Consider the following 13,361-nt stretch of genomic DNA (forward strand, 5'->3'; position numbering starts at 1 on the left):
TGGCATCCTTTATCAAGCACAGTGTGATGCCTTTAATTTTCCTAAAGCCACCTAATGGATCTTCAATTTTCTTTTTCATTCTGTTGTATATTACTCTTGTTAGCAGTCTGGATGCTTGAATTGGTGAGCTGAATGTGCAGTTGTTCTTGTAGTTATCTGCCTTTGCTATGTGACGAATTTTGTGGAGGATATCTCCAGACTCTATACACTGTTTTTTTTGTCTCGGTAGGTGAAATCGTTTCTTTGCTGAGATATCCTGCATCATTGTTGGCTGGGGCCACTGAATGTGTGTGCTGCTCCCCTACTCTCTCATTCTTACTGCTTCTTCCCTTTCTACCACTCCCCTCAGCCTGCAGCCAGTGCTGCCACCACTTCGTGCCGCCCGCTAGCCTAGCAGCTGCTGACCAGAGGCAGGGAGGAGTGAGGAGTCGTTCGTTTCGATCTGATTCTCAGAGATTGTTGACGCAGCAGTTGGAGATGGAGTGTGTGTGTGTGTGTGTGTGTGTGTGTGTGTGTGTGTGTGTGTTTAAACCGTGCTCAGCGCTTCGAATGGTTCGCCCTTGCCGATACACACACGAGTGACCACTTTCCATGTGTCCTTAGATTGCAGCCACAACTGCCTTATATGCGCCCACGACACTGGAAGTTTGCCCAAGCCGATTGGACACTTTTTTCTTGGCTAGCAACATTCGATGACCATCACTTTCGTAGTGTCGATGATCAGGTCACTGATGTTACAGAAGTTATTCTTACAGCCGCAGAACGTTCAATACCTCACACTTCCAATTTGCCCCGGCGCCCCCCAGTTCCTTGGTGGAACGAGGCGTGCCATGACGCAATATGTAAGTGGCGACGTGCTCTTCGCATTTTCCGCCACCATCCTACTTTGGCCAACTGTATCCGCTATAAGCAGTCACGTGTGTGATGCCGTCACGTCATCAACAATAGCAAGATGGCAACCTGGGACTTCTTTACTAGCTCTTTCAACACCTTCACTCCCTCTTCGGAAATTTGGAGTCGATTTCGACGGTTATGGCGCGCCTAGTTTCTCCCCGATCTGTGGGCTCACTGTCGCACGATACCTTAGTGGACCCCATCACAATTTCTATCTTACTGGGTCAACACTTTGCTGGGATTTCGAGCTCTTCAAATTACCCGCCAGCCTTTCTCCCAAAGAAACGTGCAGTGGAAGTGCGACCTCTTGCTTTCTCCTCTCAAAATAGCGAAAGCTATAATACTGTTTTCTCCATGCAGGAACTCCAACACGCACTCTCTTTTTCTCGCTCTTCCGCCCCAGGACCGGATGGTATCCACATCCAAATGTTGCTGCATTTATCCTACCATAGTATGCATTACCTCATTTGCCTTTATAATCGAATTTGGACCGACAGTACTTTTCCCAGAAGGTGGTGGGAAGCTATCGTCATTCCGAAACCTATAAAGGACAAACATCTCCGTTCCAGCTATCACCCCATTTCTCTCACTAGTAGTGTTTGTGAGGTTTTGGAGCCTGCTGGCTGGAGCCTGCTGGCTGGAGTCCCGAAGCCTTTTAACACCTGCCCAATGCGGTTTCTGAAAGCATTGTTCTGCAGTTGACCATCTTGTTGCTCTCTCCACTTATATCATGAAAAATTTTCTCAGAAAATGCCGAACGGTAGCAATATTTTTTGATCTGGAGAGAGCATACGATACCTGTTGGAGGACAGGCATCCTCCACACACTGTTCTCTTGGGGCTTTTGGGGTCGGCTGTCCCTTTTTATTCTTGAATTTATGTCAGAGCACACATTTAAAGTGCCGGTGAACACTACTCTCTCCTGTACTTTCTCCCAAGAAAACAGGGTACCCCAGGGTCCTTCTCCGCCTCTATTGCGCCTTAGTTCTCAAAATTGGACTATGGAAGCATAGTTTTTTCCTCTGCTCAGCTGTCTATTCTTCGGCGTCTCGACTCTGTCCACCACCGTGGATTGCGTTTAACATCTGGAGCTTTTTAACATCAGCCCTGTGGAAAGCCTTTATGCTGAGACTGCTGACCCTTTGCTGTCCAATTGGCAAGCTGTCCTTCTGAGTTGCTATGCTAGCCATCTGTTTTCCATGCCTGCTAATCCGGCCCATGACCTTTTTTTTGATGCCTCCTTGGATTTAGGGTATGCAGGCCACCCTTCCTCTCTCCTACCACCGGGAGTCTGCTTCCGTCAACTGCTACATTCTCTTTCCTTCCAATTTCCTAAAACTTTCTTGACAACTGGGAGTACAGCACTGCCTTGGCTCCGCCCCCGGACCTGCCTGCTCTGTGACCTTTGTCAGCTTCCCAAGGATGGTACCCCTTCTCTCGTTTATCGTCGGGCATTTGCTGGTCTATGCGCACAAATGAAGGATATTTACACTGATGTCTCAAAAACATCATTTGGTATTAGGAGTGCCTATATTGTTAGCGACATCCCTAATCAATTTAGGCTTCCTGACCAGTTTTCGGTTTTTATTGCGGAGCTTTACGCTGTTCTCCAGACTGTCAAATACATCAGTCGCCATCAGCGGATACAGTATATTATATGCTTAGATTCACTCAGCTCTCTCCTCAGTCTCCAAGCTCTTTACCCTATCTGCCCTCTGGTCCACCGGATTCAGGACCAACTCCACTTGGGCGGCGTCTCTGTGGTATTCCTCTGGATCCCAGGACACGTTGATATCCATGGAAACAAGGCGGCCACTATAGTGGCCAAGGCTGCAGTCTCTCTTCTTCAGCCTGCTGTTCGCATTGTTCCCTTCGCCGATCTACAGCGTCGGCGTGTTGCTCTTTTTTGGCATGCACACTGGTCTACACTTCCCAATAATAAATTGTGGGACATCAAGGCTCTTCCCTGTGCTTGGACCTCTTCCTCCCAAACTCGTCGTCGGGAGGAGGTAATATTAACTAGACTCCGGATAGGGCACTGTCTTTTTAACCATCGACATCTTTCAAGTGGCAATCCCCCCCTGCTTTGTCCCCACTGCTCTCAACTGTGAACGGTGAGACATCTTTTACTTGAGTGCCCCTATTTTACTCTGCTACGCGCCCTTCTACAGCTGTCGTCTGATATATCTACCATTTTAGGAGATGACACATGCTCAGCCAATTGTGTCCTCGAGTTTATTAGTGTCAGTGAGATGAAAAGTTATTCAGTGCTTTTTACTATCACCCAAGAAAATTAGAAATGCTGCACCCAGGAAAAGACAGCCTCAGTCTCAGTGTTCATGGAATTTGCAAAATACCTCGACTGTGGTAGCAGTTGGATTGGTCAGTCAATACCACTAATTTCAGAGACTGCAAAGAGCACCAACAACACACAAAATATTGTGATTTTCTCAGATTTGCTATTCCAAATTGTAGCCTCGTGAACAAGCACGTGATTATGTATGATGAAACAAATATTGTCCTGTGCATCTATTTACTGTGATTGTGTCATCAATGAAGGTGTTAACATCAGAATGTGTAACAGCTACTTTAACCGAGTCAGCGGTTACACGCTTAGTGGTGCATGGAAATTGATGCTTGACACTGAAAGGTGACAGATAAATCAACGAGCCACTTATCTAAAGAAATTGGCATTACTACCAATGTTCTTCAGTCATAGACATTGAAATATCGTGGTGATGATGTAGGGAGTCATCAAAAGCTCAAGATGGACAAATCTGACACAGCAGTAACTCGGTGAAGCTGAAATGTTCACAAACAGCTGTGTTCCTTATATCTACAACTGTATGACCAACTTTGTGACATTGTAGTTTTTGAGATTTCAATTTTTCTTGAACTGATCTACCTTTTGTGGTATTCTTTATTGCAGTATCTACAGTCTTAAAGTACTTCAAATGCATCTCACCATTCTTCTGTACTCCAGTACCTCCCTTATTTCGACATTGATTATTTCTGATAATTCTCTTGAACTTCAGCATACTTTTCATAATTTATAAATTATGAGCTGAGTAGGCCTTACAATGCTGTATCTTATTTCGGAATTTATGTCTGATGATAGTGTGTCTGCTGATCTTTTCATGGTTCACCATGACCTTGTGAGATTTTTGAATAGTGCATTTGCCATTAAGCTGAAGTTTACTGCAGAATTTAGTCTTCCTCCTCTCTAATTCGTGTTACCGAACCCGTATTCTCCTATAACAGTGTTTTATTCCTTCCCTTATAGAGTTTTCCAGTCACCAGTGATTATTAGACTTCCACCTCCCTTTCCATACTGAATTATACATTCAATACCTTCATGTAGTCTCTCTCTCTCTCTCTCTCTCTCTCTCTCTCTCTCTCTCTCTCTCTTCTGCTTGCAACCTCGGCATGTATATCTGATCAGTTGTTGTTGGTATTGATTTATTGTCTGTTTTGGTAAGCATAATCCTTTCATTGAATTACTCGCAATAGCTCACTTTCTGCTCTACCTTGCTATTCATGATTATCCTACCCCCATTTCATCGTCTGGTGCTACTGATATTGCCCTATATTCATCTGCCCTGAAATCCTTAAAAAAAATTTCCCATTTTCACTATACTGATCCCCAATATATCTAGACCGAGCGTTTGCATGACTACAGAATAATAAAACCACTTGAAGAGGGTGGAGTATCCACTTAATCACTATACCTTTATTACTATTATTATTTCTTTTTCCTGTCTCAGACGTTATGTCTGGTTAAAAATGGGAAGTGACGCGGACCTTGATCAAGCGTGACTTCCTTTTAACTGTACAGTATATGTTACATTGCATTTAGGAATTTTCGGGTAATTGAACATGTGTCAATAATTACAGATTTCTGTAGTTGTATATATACATTTGGATGTAGCTGTATTGCGTTGATGTACTGGTGGATATTGTGTGGTATGACTCCTGTAGTTGATAGTATAATTGGTATGATGTCAACTTTATCCTGATGCCACATGTCCTTGACTTCCTCAGCCAGCTGGATGTATTTTTCAATTTTTTCTCCTGTTTTCTTCTGTATATTTGTTGTATTGGGTATGGATATTTCGATTAGTTGTGTTAATTTCTTTTTTTTTATTGGTGAGTATGATGTCAGGTTTGTTATGTGGTGTTATTTTATCGCTTATAATGGTTCTGTTCCAGTATAATTTGTATTCATCATTCTCCAGTACATTTTGTGGTGCATACTTGTATGTGGGAACGTGTTGTTTTATTAGTTTATGTTCTTTGGCAAGTTGTTGATGTATTATTTTTGCTACATTGTCATGTCTTCTGGGGTATTCTGTATTTGCTAGTATTGTACATCCGCTTGTTTACAAAGTCTGCATTTATCTGTTCTGGTATTGGGATCTTTAATAATATCTGGTGTTTATTGTTTGATCCTGTATTGCAATCGTGAATCCTTCCGTCTCACTGTATATATTGCCTTTTCTTAGCCATGTGTTGGATGCGTCTTGATCAGTGTGTGGCTGTTAGATGATACGGGTGCTTGCCATGTAGTGTTTTCTTTTTCCAATTTACTTTCATTGTATCTGTTGATGTTATGTGATCTAAAGGGTTGTAGAAGTGGTTATGAAACTACAGTGGTGTAGCCAATGTATTCATGTGAGCGATTGCTTTGTGTATTTTGCTAGTTTCTGCTCGTTCTATAAAGAATTTTCTTAAATTATCTACCTGTCCATAATGTATTGAATATAATAGAGGGAAACATTCCACGTGGAAAAAATATATTTAACAAGAAAGATGATGAGACTTACCAAACAAAAGCGCTGGCAGGTCGATAGACACACAAACAAACACAAACATACACACAAAATTCTAGCTTTCGCAACCAACGGCTGCCTCGTCAGGAAAGAGGCAGCCGTTGGTTGCGAAAGCTAGAATTTTGTGTGTATGTTTGTGTTTGTTTGTGTGTCTATCGACCTGCCAGCGCTTTTGTTTGGTAAGTCTCATCATCTTTCTTGTTAAATATGTCCATAATGTAGGTTTTTTATGTCGATAAATCCCCTTCCTCCTTCCTTTCTGCTTAATATGAATCTTTCTGTTGCTGAATGTATGTGATGTATTCTATATTTGTGGCATTATGATTGTGTAAGTGTATTGAGTGCTTCTAGGTCTGTGTTACTCCATTTCACTACTCCAAATGAGTAGGTCAATATTGGTATAGCATAAGTATATATAGCTTTTGTCTTGTTTCTTGCTGTCAGTTTTGTTTTCAGTATTTTTGTTAGTCTTTGTCTATATTTTTCTTTTAGTTCTTCTTTAGTATTTGTATTACCTATTCCTATTTTTTGTCTGTATCCTAGATATTTATAGGCAAGTGTTTTTTCCATTGCTTCTATGCAGTCGCTGTGGTTATCCAATATGTAATAATCTATGCTGTTTTTCTTACATTTGTCTGTTCCAAAAGCCATATTTATATCATTGTTGAGTACTTCTGTTATCTTTGGTTGAGTTGTTGATTGGTTGCTGCCAGTAGTTTTAGATCATCCATGTATAGCAAATGTGTGATTTTGTGTGGGTATGTTCCAGTAATATTATATCCATAATTTGTGTTATTTAGCATGTTGGATAGTGGGTTCAGAGCAAGACAGAACCAGAAAGGACTTAATGAGTCTCCTTGGTATATTCCACGCTTAATCTGTATTGGCTGTGATGTGATATTATTTGAATTTGTTTGGATATTAAGTGTGGTTTTCCAATTTTTCATTTCTATGTTTAGGAACTGTATCAATTTAGGATCTACTTTGTGTATTTCCAATATTTGTAGTAACCATGAGTGGGGTACACTATCAAAAGCTTTTTGGTAATCAATGTATGTGTAGTGTAGCGACCTTTGTTTAGTTTTAGCTTGATATGTCATTTCTGCATCTATTATCAGTTGCTGTTTACATCTTCGTGCTTCTTTGCAACAGCCTTTTTGTTCTTCATTTATAATTTTGTTCTGTGTTATATGTGTCATTAATTTCTGTGTAATGACTGAAGTTAATATTTTGTATATTGTTGGTAGGCATGTTATGGGGCGATATTTAGCTGGGTTTACTGTGTCTGCTTGATCTTTAGGTTTCAGATAAGTTATTCCATGTGTAAGCGTATCAGGAATGTGTATGGGGCTGCAATGTAACTGTTAATAATTTAGTTAGATGTGAATGTGTTGAGGTGAACTTCTTTAGCCAGAAATTTGCTATTTTATCTTTTCCAGGGGCTTTCCAACTGAGTAGAATTAATTGCTCGGGTAATTTCATGTTGCAAAATTATCACTTCGGGCATTTGTGGTATCATCTTGTACGTGTCTGTTTCTGCTTGTATCCACCGTGCATGCCTGTTATGTTGTACCGGGTTTGACCATATGTTGCTCCAGAAGTGTTCCATGTCTGTTATGTTTGGTGGATTGTCTATTTTAATGTGTGTGATATCTAATGTCTGGTAAAATTTCTTTTGGTTTGTGTTGAATGTTTGGTTTTGTTTCCTTCTATTCACTTTTTTTTGTATCTTCTAAGTCGTTTCGCCAATGCTTGTAATTTCATCTAATTGCTCTATCGCTTCTTGTTGTGAGATGTTACCTAACCTTTTTCGTTTTTTGTCTGATATTTCATTTCTTATAAATTGTGTTAGCTGTCCAATGTCTTTTCTCAGTTTTTCTATTCTGATCTGTAGCCTGTGTTGCCATGCTGGTTTTGTGGGTTTCTTCTGTGTGTTGGTTGGTTCTGTCTCTGCCTAGTGTGTATATTTAGTGTAGTGAGTGCTCCTATATAAACCAGTAGTTGTAACTCTTCCATAGTTGTATTTTCATTTATTTTGTTGTGTATGATTGTGTTGATAGTTGTTATTGTTGTTTTGACTTGTGGGTTATTTGGTGGTCTATGCAAGAATGGTCTAATGTCTGTATTTGTGTGTCTGTATTCTATATATGTCAGCTAAAATTTTTCTTCTATATCTAACATGTGTATCACTTCGTGTTCTATTTGTGCTTGTTCTGGTGGCTGTTGTAAGGTTTTGTTTTCCTCTGATTGTTTGATGCGTGTTGTTCTTTGTTTGTTTGCTCTGGGGTGTTTGAGTCCATTACTGTATATTCTTCTTCTTCTGATTGCACATTATTTTGTTCCAGTATTTGTTGTACTTGTTGTTTGATGTTTTCTAATTCTGATTGGGTATCCTGTTATTTTTTATTATTACACGGATCTGATCAGCTAGTTGTTGTTCTGTTAAAAATTTTAATTCTGGGTATCTGGTAATAAATGTTGTGTATACTTGTGATCTGTATCCAGTTGTGTTGGTTCCTAAGTTTGTTGCTTGGTAATAACAGAACACGAGGTGTCAGTTAACTTCATCTGACCATCTCATCCTCTGTCTTTGTTTTCCTTCTAGAGTGGTTGCAAGAAGCATATCCTGCAAAACACCTCTATTTGGATTTAAATCATTTTCTGTGTGGCTAGCAGTGTCGTTACCATTGTGGACGGGCATAGGGTTCAAGCGTCGTTCCCGACCATGACAGCGCTTGTCCGAGGCTTCATTAGTTCTGTCCTGAACTAACTAATCACACTAAAAGGGGGGTTAGCCCTATTAGTGGTTTGTTCTTTTCGTCGCCTTTTACGACTGGCAGAACATACCGGAGGCCTATTCTTTTCCCGGGCCTCCATGGGAATTATTATTATTATTATTATTATTATTATTATTATTGTTATTATTATTTAGCGTATTAGCTCTTCAATATAAAATAACTGTGTTAAGTATGAAAAAGATCTTTAAAAGTGGTAAGGTAACTTATTCCATTAGGTGTGCCAATTATTGCCCAAGATGAGAATAAAATCTGTGAGCTGTGAAGGCCATTACAAAAAATCTTACATATTGCAATTTTTTCAGCCACACTGTTTGGGACAATCTTCCTACGTGATCCACCACGTAGTCGTGGCGATTTGAGTTCAAGAGTTCGGACAAATCAGCAGGCACTTGACAGGAAGAAGGCGAATTTTGTTTACAATTTTCTAGTGAATGACCAAAGTGATTTAATACTTGGTCGATGAAACTTTTTTATTTTTGCATTTGTTAAATGTGTAGTACTTACAAGCAGTTATACTCAAATTAAAGTGGACCCACCTTGCACATATTTATATATATTGTTATCTAATATTTAGATTGCATATTTATTTTAATTAAGAAATTCTTGCATGTGTGTGTTTCAATGTGCAATTATTTGTACAGAAGAAGCAAATATGTAAAGCAGTACCATGTACTGCACTATAGAATAAAATGGTTTCAGTTTATGCTACAGCAAGAAATTAAATATCAGAAAATGTTATCCTAGAATAACTGATATTCTTGCCATATATTAAAAACTGTAATTTGACTGCATATCGTTGTACTATTTCCTTCAAAAGTACACATTGTTTATCCTAAGCAGGAGCCAGTATGGTTATTTTTATGTGATAATGATGTGCACTGGATGTAACAGTAAGTCTGACAATTTTCATCCATGTAGTGATTAGTCCTTCAATTTTGAAACTGCAGAGTTATGTCATGTGTGACATTAAAACTTCATGAACAAATTTACATGGATTTGGCTGACCCATTACAGTGTGCATGATGACCAAGGGTGACATTGTTATTTGATATTATGAAGAAGCAGTTTGGAGTTCAGTGTATAAATTATAGAAAACTGTACATATAAATATATCTTGCAACATCTCTTCCAAGTAAAATTACAATATGATGATATGCCAAATTTTTTAGTCTTAAACAAATTGGTTTGTTTAATAGTGTGTACTTAGCTGTTTAAATGCTCTACCTGTGTGTCAGTCTGCATATGCACACACAAATGCCAAATCATTTAATGCCTTATGCCACAGCTTTATTATAATTTCCTCTGTCATATTTTCTGAAATTTCAAGTGTTAGGATCAGAGCCCAATATAAAGCCTCTACGGCTCCCACAAATGCTTGATATGGTGCATTGCGGTAGTGGATGGTGAAGCGACAGTGGAGTCATCAGTTAGGATAATGTTTGACCTTACTGTCTGAAAAATTGTGTGAAACATACTCTTCCATCAGTTCATCATATTGTTCTTCTAAGGGAACAGTTACAGTGTGGCCTGCCTCAATGGAGAGAGATATGATCATAACCCTCCTTGAACACCATTCTTGTGTTTTTTTTTACCTTGATGGTTGGAGCTTGTTTCAAAAGAATTATATTGTAAGTTGTTAATTTATCTGTGTCAGTTCACTTATGTGTAATAATGAGACATTAAAACCATATTTTACCTAGCCCCTCACTGAATCTTTGCAAGTTATACAGCCACCAATTGACTCACTTTTGCATTTGCTCGTTTGTGAACCAGACTTTTGCTGTAGCTAATTGGAAAACTAAAGTTATCATTTACTCATGTCTGCTTTACTGGTCATACAAGGTTTTTTCAGCAGCAGTCAATGTCTCATCTTAGACTCTCCAATTAAATTTATCTATTTGAACACTATAGTGCAGAGATTTGTTAACTGCGTGCTGCAGGAGCATCACATTTGTGCTACAGGACACCACCAGAATATGATATTAATGTTGGATATACTGTATAAATTGTTTGCGAATCTAAAGTGTTTCATAATATTTGTAAACCAGCCTTCTCACATCAGCTGTCAGATAGATGAATAGTTTGACTTCGTATGCCATGGAAAAATTCTGATATTAATGGCTCCAGAACCAAAAAAGTTTCGAACTCATTACTGTACCATATAATGGACTCAGTAAAAAACGTTTCAAAATGCTTTGTGTGTTGGTTGGATGGGTTCCTTTGCAGAAAGGTGACAGAGCTAATGTGAGAAACACTCTGCTCCTTCCTTTCCGAATAAGTGAACGATTTGTTTCATATGGAATTTTTATTTAGTGGAAAAAATATTCTTATGAGCTCGGCGATTTCCAATGACAATAGTCTCTAATCTAGAGTATATTTAAATCTGCCACAATGTGATGCACAGTCTATATGAGAACACATCGACAGTATAAAATGCAATAATTGTTCACGAACCTGACCTGATGTAAGAGTGCAGTTATAAACATAGTTAAAATGTACAGCAACAGTTCACCATAGACTATGGCTATGTACACTCACTTTTTGGTAATTTTCCAAAGTTTTGAAACCTTGGAGTTATGCCACCTCCCCTTCTTTCATTTCTATTTTGCTTTTAAATACATAATGAACATTTAACATGGAAATCACAGAGTTCATAAGAAAATTTTTTCCACTAAATAAAAATTCCATATGAAACAAATTGTTCACTTATTCGGGAAGGAAAGAGCAGTGTTTCTCGCATTAGCTCTGTCACCTTTCTGCAAAGGAACCCATCCAACCAACACACAAGGCATTTTGAAACATCAGCATGATTAACTGCAATGAAGATAGAGGAGTTCTATGTTGTGCCTGTACATATTTGCTTCTTCTCTGACACAATAGAAACAATGTCTCCTCTCCTCTTCCCTCCCATGTCAGTTTTATATGTAGCCAAAGCAGTGATATTTTGTGCATATGTAGTTAATTTTAGTATATATTAGGTTTTAAATGGTGGCCTACTAGAAGGATGAAGCACTAGAATATTTATAAAATGAATGTAGTATTATTATTTAAATATTTTGAAAAAATTGTCACTCAGAAATCTAGTCATTTGAAATGTTTCTGTATAAAGATATTTCTGTATTGTTAATATTGTTTCCAGTACACAGTTAATGAAATCTGGAGGGATCTGACCAGTGGTCCACATGCAGCTAGCTGGAGAATGTGTAGCCTGTAGAAATACCGTAGGAGCAAGCAAGAACTCTAAAATTGCTGTAAATAGTTTGTGGTGCATGAACTGTCAACTAAAATACCCCGATTAAGATTTCAGTAAACAATGGTGACAAAGGCAATTGAAAGTAATGTAGATGGGAAAATATACATTCCAAAGAAGTCCTCAAGAATACACACAGAAAATTTGAATATTACTATGTTGCTTTGACGTAGTTTGTTTATCTATGAGGGTTGAATGTGTTTTCATTTTATATTTTCTTTGTTAAGTTTAAAAAAATCCATTTTTGGACCCTTTTGTTCTTTACCTATCTTCCTATAAATATTGGACATCACTGAATGCATTTAATACATGAAATGGAGCAGTTGTCAAAACACTTGCTTGTTTTGAGTTATCCTCTCACCTTTCCCCCAAATGGGCAGTAATGATACTTTCATTTTACTTGTTTATTATGCACCACAGGTTTGTCTAGGGTTGTGTGTATATTTCAGCAATGACCTGTAGGTGCACTTTCCACTTCAAATATTTTAAAATGGCTTCCTTGTCTATTTCTTATACTTAGAACCTTTGAATTTGTGAAATACTTAAATGTCCTCAATGGAATACAAACAATGGAAGGAGTTACAGTATGTGCCATGTAGTTGAGACATGGAGTGGGCTACACATACATAAACAAGATCGAAATAGTCACTAAGCTTTTAAAAGTGTCCTTCCTCACAGGTTATATGCCCTCCTCCCAACACACCCATACTGTCATTGCCATCTTTTTTTACTATTGTTTACTCCTTCCATTGTTTATCACAGTGTCTTCCTTCCATTAGCTGTATCTTTTTGCTTGTGTAGTATTTCTAGTCCTCTTTTTGCGATAATGGGCTAACATTGTTGTGATGTACGTCAGTATATTTTATAGCACACTTTGCTGAATTCGTATTCAGTTGGTCTGTATCATCTAAACTTTTTGTGTTAAATTTTCCATAACCTGCTGTGGAACGTTGTTATCTGAAGTCCTTTTGTTATAATTTCAGTTGCAATATTAAATTTATGTAGCAGCAACTGGCAATGTTAATTGTATGTATAGTTTTCTACCTCATAGTTCCATTCATAAAAACTCTTAATAAATTGCTCTTTTTAATATATACAACATGTGGTCAATTGAATGTAGCTTATAAGAAACCATCTAACAAAAAGCTTTGAACATCGGCAAAGAAAATGAGGTACACATAACCATTATGAAAATAAGGACAGGTTGACAAACAAAGCACAATTTCAGAATTCTATGAATTTATCAACTTCAGAACCTGTTTCAATATTTCTCATACTTACCCTTTGACACAAAAAGCTAAATATTTATTCTGCAATGTTTGTACATGGACATCATTCACATAACGGTATGAAATAAACAAATTATGAAAAAAAAATTTTAACGCCAACACAGCAGTGGCAGCGTTTCTGTTAAATGCCTGCCTCAAATTTGTGATACCAAAGTGCAATGTTGAAGTTTTTAGACAGGAGTCTGGCACTAAGGTATTGTGGTAAGCTTTGCAAAACTTACTTATTGGTAATGAAAGTGGCTGGTATGGCATTGTGCAGGTCCCTGATAAACACAGAAATTCAATTTGAGTGAGCAGTGTTG

General features: G+C 38.2%; 1 protein-coding gene across 2 annotated transcripts in view; it reads left to right on the forward strand.

Moving 5' to 3' along the window:
- The window catches only part of LOC126168177 (inositol polyphosphate 5-phosphatase OCRL), a 90,950-nt gene extending 78,103 nt beyond the window's left edge, over positions 1-12,847 (forward strand). For both annotated transcript variants that reach the window (XM_049920537.1, XM_049920536.1), the window contains one exon: positions 8,823-12,847. In XM_049920537.1, the coding sequence (XP_049776494.1) occupies positions 8,823-8,983 (161 nt within the window). In that variant the 3' untranslated portion in view covers positions 8,984-12,847. The remainder of the gene's footprint in view (positions 1-8,822) is intronic.
- The last annotated feature ends 514 nt before the right edge of the window (positions 12,848-13,361 follow it).

Source organism: Schistocerca cancellata, chromosome 1 (assembly GCF_023864275.1).
Source record: "Schistocerca cancellata isolate TAMUIC-IGC-003103 chromosome 1, iqSchCanc2.1, whole genome shotgun sequence".
Lineage (NCBI taxonomy): Eukaryota > Metazoa > Arthropoda > Insecta > Orthoptera > Acrididae > Schistocerca > Schistocerca cancellata.